This window comes from Arachis ipaensis, chromosome B08, assembly GCF_000816755.2.
Source record: "Arachis ipaensis cultivar K30076 chromosome B08, Araip1.1, whole genome shotgun sequence".
NCBI classification, from domain to species: Eukaryota; Viridiplantae; Streptophyta; class Magnoliopsida; order Fabales; family Fabaceae; genus Arachis; species Arachis ipaensis.
The window spans coordinates 12334730-12357446 of NC_029792.2; the positions used below are offsets into that span (position 1 = coordinate 12334730).

Sequence of the window (22717 nt, forward strand, 5' to 3'; positions counted from 1 at the left end):
TTTTAAACCCTAATTAACCTGTTGATTATATAGTCTCAGCTTATTATATACTATATATATAGTATATAGTACATACATACACCTAGCGAAGTTATATTATATCTATTCAAATTTCCGAACAAATTATTATTTTATATATTTTTGTGTGTGGTTCTAACAATAATTGTGAATAGGCTTCTTGAATATTAGGTGATAAGGTTCATGTGTGTTGACAAATGGCAAACAATAATTCTGTGTTTAATAGGGGGAAAACGTACAGTTAGCGGCTAATGTCACGCCATACCCAAAATAATTAGTAAAAAAAAGAAAGAAATTAAAATATTTGTACGTTATTATTTATGATGACATGGATATTCTGATTTTATTCAATAAGAAATTATAATTGTGTGGATATTATTCATATTTTAGTAATTTAATTTCTTATCTATAAATTTAAAAAGTGTTTAAACAGATCCTAATTAATTTTTTTATGAAAAAATATTTATCTGATAAAAAGACATATTTGGAAAAATAATGAGAGAAGAAGAAAAGAAGAAAAGAAAGCAACTAATATGGCCCATAAAATGTCTACTGATGAGCCCAATGACGTGATCTCCATCTTCCCCCACTCTCTTCTCTCATCCTATTCAATTCACCTTTCACCTCACTTTCTTTAATTTCTTTTTTTATATAATATAATTTTTTCCCCATTTTTAATTTTCTCCATATTCTATTTCATTATTTATAAACAAAAAAAGAAAAAAACAAATTAATAAAACCTCTCTCACATTCATTCACCTATCTTGGATTCTTTGTTTATTCCTCATCAACCAACATAATAACTATGTCTTCAAGTGGTGGTGGTAGTAGTGGGAAGGAGTTAGTAGAAGGATCAAGCTCACCAACACTTAGCCGCTATGAATCCCAAAAGAGAAGGGATTGGAACACTTTTGGGCAATACTTGAAGAATCAAAGACCCCCAGTTCCACTATCACATTGCAATTGCAACCATGTCTTGGATTTTCTAAGGTACCTTGATCAATTTGGTAAAACCAAGGTACACATCCAAGGGTGCATGTTTTACGGGCAGCCAGAGCCGCCCGCACCCTGTACTTGTCCTCTTAGGCAGGCCTGGGGCTCCCTTGACGCCCTGATAGGGAGACTCAGGGCTGCCTATGAGGAAAACGGTGGATCTCCTGAGACTAATCCTTTTGCGAACGGCTCTATCCGTGTTTACCTCAGAGAGGTTAGGGAGTGCCAAGCTAAGGCTAGGGGTATCCCTTACAAGAAGAAGAAGAAGGTCGCCGCCACCACCAGCCAAGGAAGCAGTAGTAAGGGAAATTGTGATGATTCATCACCCTCCACCACCATGCACTACTCTTGAATATTTCTTCAATTCCTCCTTCCTTCATTACTTGATGGTAACTATTAATTAATCTCATCATCATGCACTTTTGTGTTTTCTGATTGAATGTATGTTATTTTCTAGGATCTAGTTATAGATGTACATGTATTATTGCTAATAATTTTCTAATTAAATTTCTAACCTAATTAAGAGGTAGTACTACTTATAGTAGCTATATATTCCTATGGAGTAAATATATATTCTGATAAACATTTTTTAATTATCTTTTTATTCTCTAAATAAAAGAAAAAATGTTACATTAAATCATATTTTTCACATGCATCTGTGAAACCTTTGAACTTGTGAAATCCGTTTTAATTTTTCATTTATATTTTTTTTACTTTAATTTGTTGTTGAAATGGAGATGGCATAAAACTTTCTTGAGAAAGAATAATGAGTATAGTCTGTCATGTGAATAAAATGATTGATATCATCTCATAGTTTATTAAGATTCTACTAGGTAACATTAAATCAAACATTTTAGCATAAATTAACTTCACTTGATCTAGTGGTTAGTTTACTAGTTTACTTATATAAATATCGAAAGTTCGAATTTCACTTTGTGCATGCAGCAACCGTTGACAATAAATCTTTAAATTGAGTTCAGATCCACAACAAATTAATTATTAATCTGCCAAATCGAAAAATAGCATAGAACAAAAAAAAAATCAAACATATTAACATGAAAAAATTGTTGATAAACACATGCCTTTTGTATTGCTTTTCTATTTCACAATTTAATAATAGCTAGCAGGTCATGATTGAATGAAATCTCTTATATTTTAATCAAATGTTTAATGGTTTTGTTAATTAAATTTCATAATTACCATCATAATCATATCTATTAAGTCCTATTTAATGTTAAACTATATTAGATATATATTAAAATCAGTTATCAAAATTAATAATTAATATAAAATATATTTATTAGAATACAAAATACACATTAAAAATAAATTAAACAACATACGTATATTTATACACAAATATATTATAACTGATTTTGGTGTAAACATATTATTTTTGCTTAGCATTATGCTATTTTTAATGGTAGCAGATCCATGCAAAATTGATTGGGATATACATGTATATGTCTTTATTTCTTTTCTATTCTTCCTTTTTTCTTTACCATGAATCATGTGTGTCCAGCATCTGATTCTGTGGTACAATGGTTTTTATATTCTCTTTCATATAGACAAATTCTATTGGTTTCAATTGTACCTTGAGAACTATTAATAAGGTTAATTATTTGGAGCATCTTGTTAATTTGGTTTAAGGCAAAAATGCAACTTGAGCATTGTGCAATTTAAGTTATCCCATCACTTCACATGTTTCTTGTCGGCTATTTTATTCAAATTGGAACTTGAATAGCAATAATTTTGAATGAAGCACATTTTTTTTAGTACAATGAATTGGGTTATAAATTGGTCAATCAAGACATGCTCTTGTGATTCCACTCAAATTTGTCAAAAGTTACTGCAGGTACACACATAACACATTCGATGATTTAAATAAGCATAATATATAGCATATAAAATATTACATTATACATCTATGTATTATTAATAAGCTACTTATTACTTGGAACTTTTGGTGAGGACCCCTTCAAAAATATACATATAGTTCTTCTTTATTGTATAGAATTAAATGATGTGTGTATTTCTAGGGAATATTTCATAGTGTACGGAGAGTTGTGTTGCACAGCCTGTGTTCTCAGTGGTAGCAGCAAGTTAGGGTTTTCTTGTTTGTATATATACATGCTATGATCAATGTATATGTGAAAACTATTTGGTGGCAGCTTTTGAGATCTGAAAACCTGAAATTTTTGTTGATTCATTTTTAATTTGTAGTATAATCAATACATTTTCACTAGTTATATGCTTCCTGATTATGATTAAAGTGTCAATGGACTAAAGACATGCTTCAGAGGCACATAGTCACATACCATACTGTCATGCATAGCGTTTTCATAAAAGGGTGAGTTGTAAGTCTCACTTCAATTATTCAATTAATTTTAAGTTAAAAGGAATATCTATATTATGTATCAATTATTGTAGATGGACATTAAAATTAGCTATTAAATCAGTCAATTAGTATATATTAAAATATAAAATATATAATAAAAATAAGTTAAACAATACGTATATTTATATATAAATACATAATAACTAATTTTGATATATAAATAATATTTTTTATTATGTTTTCATCCCATTTTTGTTCTGAACAAAATATATTTAAGTAAATATAAATATATGTGTTATTTAATTAATTTTTAATTTATATTTTATATTTTAATATATATTTTATATAAATAATTAATCTAATGGCTGATTTTTTTATGTGTACGTAACATGATTATTAATTATAATAGAAGCAATAAAGTAGGCTTCATGATGTTGATGGAAAAGGGAATTTCTCTACTAATTATGCCCAGATTGTACATCCTAATATTAAATTTGAGTTTGGACAATTTATCCTTTATTAATCCAAGACTGGTCCTTTCCTCTCTTTTTCTTTTTTTTTTTTTCATTTTTTTTTACTGTGTCGAGGGCGTTCTCTTTTGGTAAATATAGTACAAAGCATGAAACATGATTATTATTATTCTAATTAGCTATACTAACCTTTCAAGTTTCATCACTACTCTTTATTGCTTCTATGTTCTAACTTTTATTGTAAAAATTGAGGCCTCTAAATATATAAAGATTTGCCTTATTTGGATTAATAAGTGTAAAATAATGCTTGTCTTCTGAGCTATGATAATTTCTCGCTGTTGCAGGATATATATGTATGTAGCATATAATCAAATTGGAGGAGTTCTTCTTTGCAAGCTAAGGCACACTCTATGTATGGAAGGTTTATTAATAATATAAATAATAAATAATATAATGTAGCATATAATCAATATAGGATGAGGTTCTTAATTCACAAGGCACAATCTATGGGAGGTTTGGTCTCTATGTTTAATAATTTGATGGCATGCCACCATTTGTTTTTCTAAATTTTTCTGTATTGTTTATTGGGGAATTTGTAAGTTCTTAGTGGGGTTAAAAAAAAAAAATAAAAGATCTCGTTATATAAATGATCAGTTATATATGCCTCCGTTACACTCACAAATATATATTTTTCGAAATGTTTAATAACAAAAAATATTAGGCAAAAATTACTAAAATTCATTATTTTTAGACTTATTTAATATACTTTGTAATAAATAAATGTTAAATAAAATAAATTTGGATAGATTGAGCTAATTATTTTTTGTCTCTTTAATATTAATGATATATTTTAAAGTATAAGGAATACGTATTTTGATAAATTTGGGTTTTTCATATGTATAGATATAGTTTAAGTTGTTTTGAGGAAAAATATATACATGATTTTATATTTATTACTTACTAAAGTAAGTAGGTGTTTTCTGTAAGATTAACAAAATAGATGAATAGTGTAATTTTAAAAGCATTTGTATATATTTGGCTAACAATTTGCTTCAAATGCTAAAGTATTTTGTTGTTAAAAACACATAAAATTATTGGAAGAACGAAATATATATAATTCATCATCAAGAGTTTTTTGTTATTTAATGGTTCAAAATTCAATACTTGCATTTGGTACCCGTTTTACGCTTTTAAATTGAGTTGAACTATTGAAGTTAAATTTTTGTAAATATAAGACATTATGCATGCATGTGTTAACAATATAAAGCTATTAGAACCTGGAAGTGATCTAGTGCTTTTATGGTTTTTGTTTTTGTGTCTTGAACCTTTATGATTGTTGTCTATGCAAATATATATAAGACTAGCCCATCCGAGGCATTATCACAAAACTACAAATCTCATGGCCTTTCTGTATTATTGTAACACTATAAGAATTGGTTTGGTCAATTTTTTATTTTTCGAAAGTTGTTTATTAAAACTAGGTTTTAAAAATAAATTTTTAATAGTTTTAGTTTTTATATTTGATAAATCAAACTAAAAATATTTTTTAATAATTAAATAATAATAATTGTATTTAGTAAAATAGTTTTTGAAAATATAAAACTACTATAATACACATAAATATAAAAATAATTTTGAATATTTATTAATATATAATATTATATTAGATTTTTAATTTTGACAAATATAAGTCAATTTTAAAAAAAAAAATTTAAGTACTTTTAAAAGCATCCTTAAAAATGGTAAGAACAAATACTTTTTCCAAAAATTTTATCAAATTAAGCCTAACTATTTAATAAAATTAAGTGTTCAACCAATATTAGCTATTTTTAAGAGAAATAATGCTCGAGAGTTAGCAGAATTTATTATTTTTTACGATCACTTTTAGTTATCAATCAAATTCTTTTAATTTAGTAATTTAATAATATACTTTTAGTAAATACTTTTAAATATTGATAGCTAACTGCTAGCCAAAAATAATAAATTCTACTAATATTCTAACATTTCTCATTTTTTAAAATTACTTTTGTATCCGAAATTCTAAATTTTAAACTCTAGTTAAAATCTAAATTCTAAATCTAAACTTACAAAAAAAATAAAAGTTAAAAGAATAATTTTACAATAAAAGAAAAATATTAGCTAATTAAAAGTTAATTTTATTTCATTATTTTTTTATAACAGCAATTATTCCAATAGTCTCTGAAAATTAGAAGGTAAATTACTCAGGCATATCTTATATATTATGACATAATAAGCTTAATTGTACACGTATTTAATACATGAAATAAATTTTCTTATATATTTTATTTGAATATAGAATATCATGTGCCTCAATTAAACTCTAGATAATCAATTTATTTTATCAATTTTCTTATATATTTACTGCATGTTTTAAAACTTATTATGGTAAGAACAAATACTTTTTCCAAAAATTTTATCAAATTAAGCCTAACTATTTAATAAAATTAAGTGTTCAACCAATATTAGCTATTTTTAAGAGAAATAATGCTCGAGAGTTAGCAGAATTTATTATTTTTTACGATCACTTTTAGTTATCAATCAAATTCTTTTAATTTAGTAATTTAATAATATACTTTTAGTAAATACTTTTAAATATTGATAGCTAACTGCTAGCCAAAAATAATAAATTCTACTAATATTCTAACATTTCTCATTTTTTAAAATTACTTTTGTATCCGAAATTCTAAATTTTAAACTCTAGTTAAAATCTAAATTCTAAATCTAAACTTACAAAAAAAATAAAAGTTAAAAGAATAATTTTACAATAAAAGAAAAATATTAGCTAATTAAAAGTTAATTTTATTTCATTATTTTTTTATAACAGCAATTATTCCAATAGTCTCTGAAAATTAGAAGGTAAATTACTCAGGCATATCTTATATATTATGACATAATAAGCTTAATTGTACACGTATTTAATACATGAAATAAATTTTCTTATATATTTTATTTGAATATAGAATATCATGTGCCTCAATTAAACTCTAGATAATCAATTTATTTTATCAATTTTCTTCTATATTTACTGCATGTTTTAAAACTTATTTTTATAAAAATTATAACTATATATTAGATTGATTAATATATAATTATTTTATGTGTTAAAAGTGTAGAAAACCGACTTATTCTATGTAAGTGAATGTAATTTATACTCTTAATTTAAAAAGGAATCGAAACAATTGCCTTTTACAATTTTGTCCAAAAATTACATATGATATTGCTTATTATAGCTTGCCTCTGCCTCTAATGATCACACATTAAAGCCTGAGCAACAGTTTTTGAGGAACAATTTCTCAAATCTAAATTGCTTGCCACCCAAGTCAAATCCTGTTAGCTTAGTTACTTCATCAATATATAACTAAACCAACGTCAATTTTATAACTTCTTTAATTTGCTATTATCCTGTATAATTTGACATATATAATTGCTATTTGTTGATTAAAATTTCCTAAGATATTCCCGACATAGTTTTATATTAATTTCTTTGAAGACCCAAAAAGAAAACATTACACAAACCACAGCTCAGTTTCCTCAGATTGCTTTTGTCATTTATAAAACTTTGCAAAATACTAAATAATTAATTGACGACTAATAAATAAATTAAACGAAAACGAAAAAGATTAGAGATTTAATATTTATAATTTAGAGAAATAAAAATATTTATGGTGCGAATTAAAACGCTTATTTTAAAGGTTTTGGTCTAAAATTAGGGCAACGGACTAAAGAAATAAAATTGGACTTTCCCGAACCGAAGCTCCTATACATACTCACACTTAATGAGATTTCAGCCATCATTTTTTCTATTTAATGAGAGAGACCCAAAAATGAGAGAAGAGAGAAAAAAGGGATAAAACCCTAACTTCCTTCAACTTCAATTGTCCATAACTTTTGGTACGGAGCTCTAATTGATGAGCCGTTTACGGCCACACAAAACTTGTCTTCTCCTCTTCAATTCTATTTATAATTTGGTGACTAATTCAAAATCTCAGTCCTAGTTTCTTATTCAAAGCTGAAATCACATTTTTAGTTTGGCTATTGAGGATTTTTAGTGATTTTGATGTTATAGGAGTTCTCTAACTTATGTTCTTGGTGGTATTCATCACTAATTTCAGTAGGTAAAGGTAAAAAACTCTTTTTTTCTCTTGGTTCATCAATTTATGAAAATCCTAGTTTTTAATATTGTGCCAAATTGTATAATATGGTGTTAGATTGAGTAATTAGAAATTTGGTGGGTTGGTGAAATTTTGGAAAGGAAAGCTTGGAAGCTTGGATTGTAACATTAAGGTACGGGTGGTAGTTTCGAGTAGCCATTATGTAAGGTTATGTGAAAACCTAGGTTACTTATCCCTAGGATAAGTTGAATGGAATTGATTGTTGATATGCTTGAATAATTGTTAGTATGAGTATTGAGTTGATTGATGTGTTTTGATGAATTGACAAGTGATAATATTGCAATTGAATATTGTGATATATGTTAGTGCTATGTTGCATAAAAATGAGTATATATGTTGAAGCTTTAATTGAAAATTGGGTGTATAAATATAGTAATTTGTGTAAATTGGGACGGAAGCTGTGATAGTGTGAAAAATTTTCAATGTGGTAAGTTGAAGTAAGTGATGTGAATTGTTGCATGAGAATGAAATGATTTGGTTATTGATTGATAGAGTTTAGATATATATGTTGTATGTTGTTGAAGGATATGGATATGTTGATGGAATGAGTTAAATAAGTTGGAAGTGGGTTAATTTACGGTTGGAAGGGTTGAGAATTTATAAATAAGTGTTTAGGATGTGTATGAGTGGTTTTGGAATAGCCCATGATTGAATTGAATTGAGAAATTTATGGATTTGAGCGGTTATGTGAATTTGGTAAAAACATATTTTTAACCAACTTCGACGGGCTATAACTTGGTGTTTGGAGTTCGAAATAGAGTGAAAGTATTTTAATTAAAGCTTGTTAAAAGACCTTTAAAACCATATAAAGATGAGGAAAAACTGAATTTTGTAGGGGAAGTTATGGAAGTTTAAAAATGGATATAAAAAACTGAATTTTCTGAAAAACTATATTCACGCGTACGCAGAGATGGCTCGTGTACACAACACCACTAAGTCTTGACACATGCGTACGTGGGAGTTGCTCGCGTACACGAGCAAAGACTTATGTTCAACATTCTCGCGTACGCGATGGTGGTCTGCGTACACGACTTTCTCAAGTTTTCAACTCATGCATACGCGGAAGGCATGCGTACGCATGACCACCATGTTTTATTAAAAATATTTATTTTTAACTGTTTTGCCTATTTCACTCCACTGTTTCATTTCTGTAATCCCGATTTGAGATTCGATAACTATTTTCTATGATTTGGAATGAATCTTATGCCTCTAAATTATTTTCTTAACGTTTCAAATTTTTGTAAATCCTATAACGAGTGTAGAGGATAATGAGAATGAGATTATGTGATTTAATAATGAGATTGAGTTAATTCGAGAGGATAATAAGAATGAGATTATATGATCGAATGATGATGTTGAATTGATTCGAGAGGATAATGAGAATGAGTTTGATTGATAATTGAGCTTTTGGGGTAGATGCAATGATTGTTGTTTTGTCCCGCTTGCTCTCAGTCGGTAATTGAGCTTCTGAGGTAGACACAAGGATTGTGGTTTTGTCCCACTTGCTCCCAGTCAGTAATTGAACTTTCGGGATAATATGCAAGGATGGTGGTTTTGTCTCGCTTGCTCCTAGTCAGATTTGAGACTTTATTGACCCTCCGTCGCAAGATGTGGTCGGGCACTTATACCTTCACGGATGTTTCCCCCATGGATATTGATAAATGAATATGAATTTAAGTTTGGGGATACATGCACCGAGGGACTGTCCACGGTTAGCTACCGGACATGTCAGGTTTGGCTGTATGACCGACAAATGAGCTTATTGGCCATATGGCAGGCATACATTGCATTTGTGTGTATTGTTTAGGTGTGCATCCTGTATCTGGCTTGTCTATTTGAATAATTGTATCTATATGCTAATTGAATTAGTTGCTTTATTTATTCTCTCTATTTGTGTATTCCTTGTATTGTCTTGTATGTGTTTGCACAACTAAGAAATCTCTTATGCTGACAGTGGCGACATTGATGGTTGTTCTTGATGAGAGGTGATAATTGAGATTTGTGGAAAAATTGAAAATGAATTGATAATATTAAAACTAAATTTTAATATTTTGAAGTACTAAATGAGTTGAAAATCTATCATATTGAGAGAGACGATGATTTTTATAAGAAAAAATTGAGATTTAAATATCACTAATATAGTTGAGATTTAGTTTATCTACCTTGATCGGATTAGTCAAAAACCTAGGCTTGAACTTTGTGTGATTGGAGATTAGGATTGTCTAGCAGATTCATGTAGTTTTACATAGTCTTTATTTGAAATTATTGCTCTGCTGAGAATCCCGTAAGGGATAATGTTCTCACCCGTTTTGGGAATTATTACTTTTCAGATGCAGGTCATGACGCTTCTCAGTGAGCGGGAGGTTTATCTAGAAGGATAGCGAAGAAGACCTTTTATTCCGCTTTAATTTTAGACTCTCTCCTTCTTTCGGAAAATACTTATATTATGCACTTATTTTAAAGACTTGCCTTTAGAGGCTTATGATGTATTTTGGAGAGATAGGTTATGTCTATCCAACTGTTTCACTATTGTACTCTAGCCGACCTAATCTTCGCGGGTCGAGACTAGTTGATACTTATATATACTTATATATGTCTCTTTACTCTTATTCTTTCTTCGAGCTTTTAATTATCTACTTTTCTTCCGACGCGCTTATATATATTCATTATCGAATATGAGCGATCAATGAATTGTCTTTTCCTCGAGTTTTGAATTCTTTCACAGGCTTTTAGTATAATATTCCTTTCTATATATACGTATTTATATCTTAACCTTATGTTGTAGCATCAAACCATAATTGAATTATGACTTAAGTATAAGACAATAAATGATAGGGTGTTACATCACTCTTGACAGAATCTTTTGTTTTAGAGTTCAATGGCGGGGGATTGAATGCATCCATGAAGGGAATTTTAGAAATTGTCGGATCTATACCAAGAGTTAGAATACCAAATAGAAGATAATATACGTATCTCTATAATTTATCAAGACAAGTAGTTGAAGGTTAATATTTATGCAAGGGTTTGGTACTTGAAAACACACATTCTGTCTAATCTCCTCAGAGATCGCACGTGATGGATTCATTAGCCGTCAAGAGAATTAGATGGAAGTGTAGATCTTTCTCTTATAACATGTATATATGGTGATTAAGTCTTAACCATCAAAGACTTAGATCACAAGAGTCTTACACCATTATCTTATCTTATCTTATTTTATCTTATCTTATCATGTACACTAATCATTAGTTCTAAAATCCAATAATGCATGGTGACATCCAAAATCTAAAGTGAACCACTCAATCACATCATGAGTGCTCCTGTGTGGTAAGCTTCGGGAGATGTATAGCTCGTCCGGTCCAGAGGTTAAACTTGCTTCCACCTAGGTAGGATGAGATATACGTTGGCTTCCAAAGAACGGTGGTGATGGGTACCTGCAAAGGTACTCTAACGCTCAAGTAAAAAAAATGAGATGAGTATATTACAATTCAGAGTGAATAGCGTACCTTTTACGTAGCTAGAATTTTGTATTTATAGAGTTGTTGTGCTATAGGCGCCTAGGCGGTTACTCAGTAGGCCTAGTATTGCGGAGCTGTTGAGAATATTAGCCTGATTTTGTACTAACTGTTCCTAAACAATATTTGATCTTATACCAGAAAGTCTGTTAAAAGGGAAAAACACGTAGCTTTGATTTAGCACGTTTTATTTATTTTATTCAGATTTCGATTTATAAGTATAATTGGATTGAGTTATAACTAACGGATCACAGCTCCCAAATTTAACATGTGATATTTATTAATAAAATAGATTGAGCTTTCGACCTATAAATCAGTATCGTAGTAATAGCAATATTCCCCAAGCTCAACATGTTGGATTGAAAAAGTCTATCAAGGGGAAAAAATACGTAACTTTGATTTAGCACGTTTTATTTATTTTATTCAAATTTTATAGATTTAATTGGTCTAGATTATAACTAACGGATTAATGAGCTTGTAAGAATATCATGCTTAAACATTCAATCCATTTTTACTGATAAATTCATCCCAAATAGCATATCATCATTATCAAATTAATTACCGAATTAACTATCTGTGGGTGAGTTAACTTATTATTAACTAAAGTAACAACGTGGCACATCAGAATCCATTAATGAATTGACTATCTATGGGTGAGTCAAGTCACAATTAACCCAAACAGCACAATACATCACATCAGAATTAGTTAATAAATTAACTACTGATGGAGGAAAATGTCGGTAAAGATTTTCATAAAAATATCGCGTTGTAAGTATAGTTTTAAACCAACAAATTATCTTCAGTCAATGTTTAAATTGTTTGTCACTTAAGCAAATCCAATAAAATTAACCAAAGTATTTAAATCTCGGATCGTCTCTCAAGAAATTGCAGGAAAGTGTACTTACTATTGATTATGGGAAAATGTTTTTGGGGTTTTTGAATTAAGAGACAAGAAAGTAAAAATGGCAAGAGAATAAAGTAATAACTATGAAAGCTCTTAACAAGGAAGGAGGATTAGAAGTCCTATCCTTATTATCATTATCAATTGTGATGGTAAATGTGGATTGCCTTCACTTAGTTAACCTCTGGCCAATAGAGGAAGGTCAAGTGCATACAATTAACTTGAGTTCACAAGTCCTAGTCAACTCATAGTGAGAGACTAGCTTTGGTGAAGTTCAAGCTAACCGGCAATCTTCAATCACCAATCAACAAAAGACTTTTGATAACTCAAGAGTCTCTAAATAATCAATCCAAGTCAAGAACGTAAAAAGCTAAATTAAAATCCACCCAAGCAATTTATCAAACGCTTGGTAGGCACAAAATAAAAGCATGATAAATTTAACAAGGGATATTAAATCTAAACAACTAATTGCAAGCATTAATGACTAACAATTAAAGAGAGTAAAAATGAATATGGAAAACATAAATTGTATTAACAGAAATCAAATGTAACAAGAGCTCATAAACATAAAAATGGCGAAAAAGGAAAATTAACAAGAGAAGAAGATGAACTAAAGTGCTTAAACAAATAAAAGTAAGACAAAAACTAAATTAAAGGAAGATTGAACCTGAACCTAAAGAGAAATTGAAAGAAGAAACCCTAAAACTAGAGAGAGGAGAGAGCCTCTCTCTCTCTCTCTAGAAAATTACATCTAAAATCTAAAATTGTGAAAATGAGAATTGAATGAATCATTCCCCCTCCAGCTTCACTCTGCAGCCTCTAATCTTCATTTTTGGGCCTGAAACTGGGTTAAAAGCAGCCTAGAAATCGCCCCCAGCAAATTCTGTTTAATGCAGCACGTGACGCTCGTCACGCGTACGTGTCATCCACGCGTGCGCGTCACTGAACGAATTCCTGGTCACGCGTACGCGTCATCCATGCGTACGCGTCGCTACCATCTTCTGAAATTCTCAATTTCTTGTATTCCTTCCACTTTTGCCTGCTTCTTTTTCATCCTCTAAGCCGTTCCTGCCCTATAAAACCTGAAACACTTAACACACATATCACGGAATCAATGGTAATAAAAGAGGATTAAAAATTAGCAATTTTAGGGTCAAAGAAGCATGTTTTCAATCATAACACAAAATTAGGAAAAAAACTTAAAAACATGCAATTTACATGAATAAGTGTGAGAATAAGTGACAAAATCCACTCAATTCAGTACAAAATAAACCATAAAATAGTGGCTCATCAAATCTCCCCACACTTAAACATTAGCATGTCCTCATGCTAAGCTCAAGAGAAGCTATAAAGGAGGTGAAAAGGAATGGTAGAATTTATGAAATGCAACCTATCTATATGAATGCAACTAAATGCAAAATGCTTTTACCTACTTGGTTAAAAGTAAATAAACCTTCCAAAAACAAATATAAACTGGATCTCACTAATTCAAATCATAAAATTAAGTACAAGTAGACTTGCGAAAAGAAAGCTCGCGAAAGCCGGAAACAAAGAATCGCATCGAACCCTCACCGGAAGTGTATACATTCTAATCACTCAAGTGTTTAAGGTTCGATTCTCTCAATTCTCTACTAATCTTGCTTTCTAAGGCTTGCTCTTCTTCTACCAATCAACAAAAATTTAATGCACAAATATACATATCAAGAGGTCTTTTCAAGAGTTGTAATGGGGTTAGGGTCAAGGTAAGATTGTATTTGGTCAGGTGGACTAAAATCTGAATCCTTGATTAACCTAAACTTTTCACCTAACTTAGGACAATCCATGTAATTAGAATATAAAATCTAACTACCTATTAACTATGTTTTCCACCTATTCATGCATCCGAATTTTGAGTACAGTACATATGCATTGCTATCACTATTTACTTCGGGGCATTTTCTCCCCTTTTATTATTTGCTCTTTTTCTTTTCTTTTTCTCTTTGTTTTTTTTCTTTTTCTTTTTTTTTTTCTTTTCTTTTATTTTTCTCAATGCATACGATTAAGATATTGAATGCATGAACATGTCCTCAATATCCTTTTCACATTTTCACAAAAAAAAGTCTAACATACTCAATTCCCAAACCAAATATTTCCAAATCCAACTTCTCCACACTTAAATCATGAGCACTCTCACTAGTCTAAGCTAACCAACGATTCAAATTAAGGACATTATTATTTTCCACTTAGAGTTAGTGATGAGCTAAAGTAAAGAATAAATGGGGTAAAGTGGCTCAATATTGGTTTGCAAAGGATAATGAAAGGGTAAGGTCATATAGGTATGTGAGCTCAATGAAACAAGGGCCTCAATCACGCAAGTGCATGCATACATCAAACAATGGAAATATAGAATTAAGCAAGACAAAGATCACAATTTTAGAGAGAACAACACACACCAAAATAAAACATTGGTTGATAAGATGCAATCAATCAGATAGGTTCAAAATCTTACTGAATTTTGTGTGTTCGAGCTCTAAACCATATTCCAAAATAAATTTCTTCAAGCAAGTTCAACAAAAATTTTAATTTAAATTAGTGAAATGCTATAAAATAGTTTCTTGGGAAAGAATTCATCACTTCAACTAAGTAGTACATACAAGCAAGCAACTAATTACACATGCAATCTATTATGCAATGCAACAGCTAATCTAACAAAAAAGATTAAATATTGGTGTTGAGACAAGAAAGTAACTAACCCACGAAAGTCGGTATCAACCTCCCCACACTTAAAGATTGCACCGTCCTCGGTGCATGCAAGGATGTGAAAGTGGATGGGTGGCTATAACTGGTGCGCTTTCTCCCAAAAGATTGTGCACAGGATCTTGTTTGTCGCCCCATTTATAAGTTTTCCGTTTTCTTCTTGGTGGCCATCCTGAAAGAAGAGAAAAAGGAAGAAGAATAACCCACAAACAAAGATATGCACACAAATAAAATATGAGTGGGCTAATGCCAAATAATAATGAGGTTCTCAACTACATTGTAGCTACAATATGCAAGTGAGAAAACAATATAGGCGAATGACATATCAATAGTGTAAGATTTGCAATAATGGAAAAGAGAAAATAGGTCACGAAAGACAATATAAGTTCATATCAATGCAAAAGGAATACAAGTGTCATAAAAGATTAGCATTGACCTATAAATAATATCACCCAACAATATAAAATAAGTCACTAAGCACCAAAACAATGGAAAAAATATTCGACAAATGAGTTAGAACATTTAACACCAATGGAAAAATAGCAAACTTAGAAAAGAAAATGAAAAACATGTACAAAGTTAAAATGCAACGAATAAAAGTATGCAAATGCAATAAATAAAGGAGAATGAAAGAGAATAAGGATGAGAAGTTAAAGAAATGAAGAAGAAAAAAGTAAGAAAGGAGGAAGAAAGAAAGAGAAAGGAGAGAAGAAAGGAGAAAGAAATGGGGTAGAGAAGCGATGCGTAAGCGTCGTCCACGCGTGCGCGGAGGTTGCAGAATGGGGAGGTGACGCGTACGCGTGAGAAGCAGAAATTAGGAGGTGACGCGTATGCGTCAGTCATGCGTACGCGTCAGTCATGCGTACGCGTGGAGATGAATGGTGCTCCTCGCACAACACCCGCATAGTTCACGCACAACTCTCGAGTTTGTATACTGGAGGTGGCATCATTAACATACGACGCATGCGCATCGTCCACTCTCACGCGTGGGAAGCCAAAATTGCAAATGACACGCACGCGTTGGTTGGGCTATGCGCCTGGCATCCCACCAGCGCGGTCCTGGCACAACTTACTGTCCAGGCCACGCCGTCGCGCCATTCCAGCACGGTTTGGGCATGAACCAAATTTGAGTGTTGACGCGTACACGTCAGGCACGCGCACGCGTGACAACCTCTCTTTTTTTGTTTTAATTAACAGGTTACCAAAGTAATGTCAAACATTAATAAACAAGCGAAATCGCAATGTAAACTAAATAAACCTAACTAAAAATAAAAATTTAAATTATTAGCAATATAAATAAAAGAGAAAATAGAAAGAATTTACCATGGTGGGGTGTCTCCCACCTAGCACTTTTAGTTAAAGTCCTTAAGTTGGACATTTGGTGAGCTCCTTGTCATGGTGGCTTGTGCTTGAACTCATCTTGAAACTTCTACCAACGCTTGGACTTCCAATAAGCTCCAACATTTCCAAGTGAATTCACCAAGCCTTGATGAAGTTCTTCATAAGCTTTGAGCTCCCAATGTTGATCCTCTTGTATACCGGGATCCCAAATCTTGTTTCTATACCCGTCTTTAAGTGGATCATCATTGTTCCAACCGGGTGGCAAGCAATCCAAATTCTCTATGAAGTATCAAACTCTTCTCTTAGATCCCACCAATTGATCACTAGTCTAACCTTGCATCTAGCTCTTGAAATTTCAATGTTGATGAGTCTTTATTTGCAACTCCAACCACTAAACATCCTTCTCTTACGCTTCATTCCACAAAGCCTCCTAAGTTGGCCATCTGTTTCAAGAATACCATACTCAAATGGGATAGTAAAGCGAATAGAGATAAGTTTTACCCACTCAAATGAAGGAGTAGACGGCAACCTAGGTAGAGAAGTCTCCAACGATCTTGACAAAGCATATTCAACTCCCGTCCAACCTTTCGGAAGGACTTCCACCTTTTGAAAAGATTCTTTACTTTCAAGCTCTTCTTCACCGAATTCATCCAACTCTTCTCCATCACTCAAATCATAAATATGAGGTTGAGACGAATCTACCTCAACATTGCTTTCAATGTCATCGGGAGAAGGCTCTTCTAACTCAAGGGGTTCACTTGTGGGTGCAAATTCATTACTAGGATGGCTTGATTCATGATCATCATCATCAAGGGAACTTGCCTCTTGATCTATTCCGTCCAATTCTTCATAGGGAATATGCCTTGGAGGTTGTGCACTAGCCTCCTCAACATCAATTTCAAGCTTCTTGGAGGAATACTCTACAACTCTAGATTCCCATGGAGGTTCAACATCTCCTAAGTCTTCAACCACTTCATCCTTTTCAACAATTACGGCTTTCTCCAATTATTCCAATACAAAGTCACATTCATCACTTTCCATCGGAGTTTCTAGTCTCTCCTTCATGCTACGTTCCTCATTAGATTCTCCACTTGTAGCCATGGGGTACTTTGAGTGTTGAAATGCAGTGAAGCTAAATTATCTACTACCTTGGTCAAGGTAGCTGTGAACTCTAGTGTCGTCCTTTGCATCTTTCTTTGCCCTTAAAGAAGACCACCAAAGGTGTCATCCATTAGAGACTGGAGTGGATATGAGGGTTCATCGGTTGGGAGAAGGAGTTCATAATAGGAGGGTGGTTCATCATGATAAGGATGTGGTGGTTCAACACTCTCCATCTTTTTCACTTGTTGTACAACACACTCCAGTCCCTTGTTCTCAAGTTGAGATTTGTTAACCATGAGAGTTTCGTGTGCTTTTCGGCTTTCCTCTCACTCCATTTGATGGATGGTTGCTTGAAGTTGATCCATTGCTTCCTTAAAATGATCCTGCGGCTCTTGTTCCGCTTGGCTAACATAGTTGGAATCATATTGCTCTTGAATTGATGGATATGGACATTCCCCTATGGAGGGTTGTGGTGGAATGTAAAATTCATCTTGTGGTTGAAAATTCGCATACATTGGAGGTGATGTATATTGAAGTGGTGGTTCTTGGGAGTAATTGTGTTGGAATTGGAGTGGGTATATGTATGGTTCATATGGCTCATAAGGTGGTTGGTGTGGTGGGTAAGGATTAGAGTCGTATGGAGGTGTTTGGTGGTAAGGGGCTTGTGAGTATGGTGGAAGACTATATTGTGGGGGATAAGGGTCATAGGTGTATGGTGGTGGTTATTGATTGTCACAGAGAGGTCCACCATAACCATTGTCTTGGTATGCATCATAGAATGGTTGTTCTTCATAGTATGTTGGTGGAGGTTGTTGCCAAGAGGGTTGTCCATAAGCTTGAGGCTCCTCCCACCTTTGATTGTCCCATCCTTAATGCATGTTCTCATTGTAGCTTCCATTCCCTACAACATAATTTGAACCAAATTCATAGCCAAAGAGGTGAGAATTCATAGTAACAAGAGAAAATAAAAACAAAAACTAATAAGAAATAATGAAAATATAAACTCCTAAAACTAGAAGCAACTAACAAAGAAACGAAAAGACAAACATATTCACAATATTCACAATAACCAATAATAAGGCACACATTTGCGATTCTCCGACAACGGCGCTAAAAACTTGACAGAGGAAAAATGTCGATAAAGATTTTCATAAAAATATCGCGTTGCAAGTATAGTTCTAAACCAACAAATTATCCTCAGTCAATGTTTAAATTGTTTGTCACTTAAGCAAACCCAATAAAATTAACCGAAATATTTAAACCCCGGGTCGTCTCTCAAGGAATTGCAGGGAAGTGTACTTACTATTTATTATGGGAAAACGTTTTTGGAGTTTTTGAATTAAGAGACAAGAAAGTAAAAATGGCAAGAGAATAAAGTAATAACTACGAAAGCTCTTAACAAGGAAGGAGGATTAGAAGTCCTATCCTTATTATCATTATCAATTGTGATGGTAAATGTGGATTGCCTTCACTTAGTTAACTTCTAACCAATGGAGGAAGGTCAAGTGCATACAATTAACTTGAGTTCACAAGTCCTTGTCAACTCATAGTGAGAGACTAGTTTTGGTGAAGTTCAAGCTAACCGGCAATCTTCAATCACCAATCAACAAAAGACTTTTGATAACTTAAGAGTCTCTAAATAATCAATCGAAGTCAATAACGTAAAAAGCTAAATTAAAATCTACCCAAGCAATTTATCAAACACTTGGTAGGCACAAAATAAAAGCATGATAAATTTAACAAGGAATATTAAATCTAAACAACCAATTGTAAGCATCAATGACTAACAATTAAAGAGAGTAACAATGAACATAAAAAACATAAATTGCATTAACAGAAATCAAATATAACAAGAGCTCATAAACATAAAAATGACAAAAAAGGGAAATTAACAAGAGAAGAAGATGAACTAAAGTGCTTAAACAAATAAAAGTAAGACAAAAACTAAATTAAAGGAAAATTGTACCTGAACCTAAAGAGAAATTGAAAGAAGAAACCCTAAACCTAGAGAGATGAAAGAGTCTCTCTCTAGAAAACTATATCTAAAACCTAAAATTGTGAAAATGAGAATTAAATAAATCATTCCCCCTCCAGCTCCACTCTGCAGCCTCTAATTTTCATTTTCGGGCCTGAAACTGGGTCAAAAGCAGCCCAGAAATCGCCCCCAACGAATTCTGTTTAATGCAGCACGTAACGCTTGTCACGTGTACACGTCATCCACGCGTGCGTGTCGTTGAACGAATTCCTGGTCGCGTCAATTTCTTGTATTTCTTCCACTTTTGCATTCTTCCTTTTCATCCTCTAAGTCATTCCTGTCCTATAAAACCTGAAAACACTTAACACACATGTCTCGGCATCGATGGTAATAAAAGAGGATTAAAAATTAGCAATTTTAGGGTCAAAGAAGCATGTTTTCAATTTTAATACAAAATTAGGAAAGAAATTTAAAAACATACAATTTACATGAATAAGTGTGAGAATAAGTGACAAAATTCACTCAATTTAGTATAAAATAAACCATAAAATAATGACTCATCAATTACCTATAGATGAGGCATCTCAAAAATAATCCAAGTGACAGAGTATACAAGATGAATGACAAGTTCTGTTAATTTTGTAAGTAACTCATGATGGTATAGAAACTTACTCCATCAGCAAGTCTTTCAATAGGATACAATGTTGTGCAAATAATCAAATCCAAACTCAAGTTCAATTCTAACTTTTCAAACACAACAATATAAAAGATAGAGGAATGCTAGGAGGCCAGCAATTTTTGTGTTTTGTAACCATCAATTGGTCATCAATAGTGTTTTTAATGGTGTGAGATTAAATCCAATGATATGAGATCATTCAATTTTCTTTTGATGGTTAAATGTTGGCCAACTTTTTAAAAAGTTGCTGGCCCTCTAGACTTTCCCTAAAAAATATTCAATGGATACAAATAGGTATCTCGAAAATTCTAAAGATCAATAGAATTCATTCATCTTTTTTAATCATCATTAAAACTATTTAAATCTCTATCTTATTCATAGAATTTAAAAACAAATTTTTCATGATCGTAAAATCAAACATCAGTATAATAGAGGAGCTTTTTTTCATTTTAATTTTCACTTCCATCACAGATGTCCATCTTATTAGTGTCAACAGCACGCACAATGGCCGCACTTAAGAATTCCTTTGACATGATGCACTATGTTCATATTTGATCAATTATTCTCAATGCAATTGATAAATTCATCTTTTATGATAAATTTTAGGTTGAAAAGAGTGAAATTTATCAATTTATCTTATATTTATTCATAGAAAATGCATAATTTTGTGAATTTTTTTTAATTGTACTTAATTGTTAAAAACATACTTTTTATACTTGAAAATTGTCAAATTTAATTCACTTTTATTCCATTCGATATCTTGATATGTTTGTTTGAGTGATTGAAGGTTTAGAATGCAATGATAGCTTAAAGAAATGAAGAAAAAGCATGCAAAGATGAAAAAGAAATGAAAATTAGACATTTTCATAGTTGTGCGTACGCATGTCTTATGCATACGCATCTCCTTGAATTTGTGCGTATGCATGGCATGTGCGTACGCACGAGTGGCGGCACGTGATTTACTTAAGTAAACACATGGCTCGTGATTTCAGGCCCAATTTTGGCCTAATTCAACTCATTTCTGATGCATATGAAGACAAGACTCAAGGGGGATCAAGAAGTAGTCAGAGGAATAGTTTAGAATAATGTTTTAGGTCAATTCTAGAGAGATAAACTCCAACTTTTCTATAGAATTTAGAGTTTTTAGTTTAGTTCCTTCTTAGATTTAGATTTTACTGTAGTTTTCTTCATATTTTCATGTTCTAGAATCTTAATTTGCCTAGTTTAACTTGTTAGTTTCTTTATTTTTGTTAATTTTAGTATGAACACTTGTTTGAATTTCATTTTTCTTTAATGCAACTAATGTCTTTTCATGTTTATTGTTGTTTGTTTGAATTGTTATTATTGCTTTCTTGTCTTGGTAGTTATAGATTTTATTATTCATTCAATTTACCATGCTTTTCCTTTTATGTATTTTAAGTGTTTGTTAAAATGACCTTCTTAGTTTTAGAGTAGAATTTTGCAATCTTGGCTTGGAATTGAGGACTTAGGAGACCTTAAGTCATTGATGTCCAATATTGATTAGTAATTTAGGGTTGTTAGTTGGTTTTATTTCGACTGACGCTAGTTTTTCACTAAGTCTAATTAGTGAGTTGGCTAAAATTTGTGGATTAAGATCAATTATACCTATTTGACTTTCCTCCGATGTTTGGAGATGACGAAATGGAATTAACTCCTCTTAATTATCATGTTTGTAGTCAATAACTTGAATAGAAAACCATAATTCTCAATTCTTGCCAAGCTATCTTTTTAGCATTTGAGTTCCCTTGTGTGTTCTTTATTTTCTTGTCATTTAATTTCTTATCTTTTAATATCACAACTCTCTTTTTTTTCATAACCAATGATATGCACATCTCACTGCAATTCTTTTAAGAGACAACTAAAATTTAAAACTCTCAATTTTTATTGAATTGAATTTGTGACCATCAACAAAACTCTGATACAGGTCATTTGCAGTTTAAATTTAAGAAAATCTAAACAACAAACATGTCACTTGATAACAAATTAATAGGTCTTCAATTTCTAATTAATTTAAGTGACAAACATCCCAATTCTAAATTTTGACGGTATTAACAAGTCAACCATACCTAGATAAATTTATCCAAAATTTTATCCAATCAAAATCTATGCACCAATCTTTAACTAAATTAAATACAACATATAAATTTTATATTTTATCAAATCAATTAATGAGTCAAATCAAATTAATTTATCAATTGATCCAAACATGACTCATGTCACCTTAAAATTAAAGTACTAGAAAAGTACTCAATCAGACTTAAACATTCCATCTATTCTTATAAAGATAAAAAGAAATAATCAATAGAAGTTCACCACAAAAAACTCTAACTCCATATGGCATGTATTGAATCAACCACTTTCGGAAACTCATGAAAAAATTTAAAATTTAAAATTCTGTTAGTTTGTTAATGTAGTTTAAAATTTAAAATTCTATTAATTTAT

At 31.4% G+C, this 22717-nt stretch overlaps 1 protein-coding gene across 1 annotated transcript; it reads left to right on the top strand.

Annotated features, from left to right (window-relative positions):
- Positions 694-4480, top strand: LOC107614229 (protein LIGHT-DEPENDENT SHORT HYPOCOTYLS 10). Its single transcript, XM_016316457.2, has 2 exons — positions 694-1400; positions 4164-4480. The coding sequence occupies exon 1, from the start codon at positions 824-826 to the stop codon at positions 1361-1363; it is 540 nt and encodes a 179-aa protein (XP_016171943.1). The 5' UTR covers positions 694-823; the 3' UTR covers positions 1364-1400; positions 4164-4480.

Bases quoted from the DNA above. Each gene is read 5' to 3' on its own strand.
- LOC107614229 (XM_016316457.2), top strand. From the start codon at position 824: ATGTCTTCAAGTGGTGGTGGTAGTAGTGGGAAGGAGTTAGTAGAAGGA.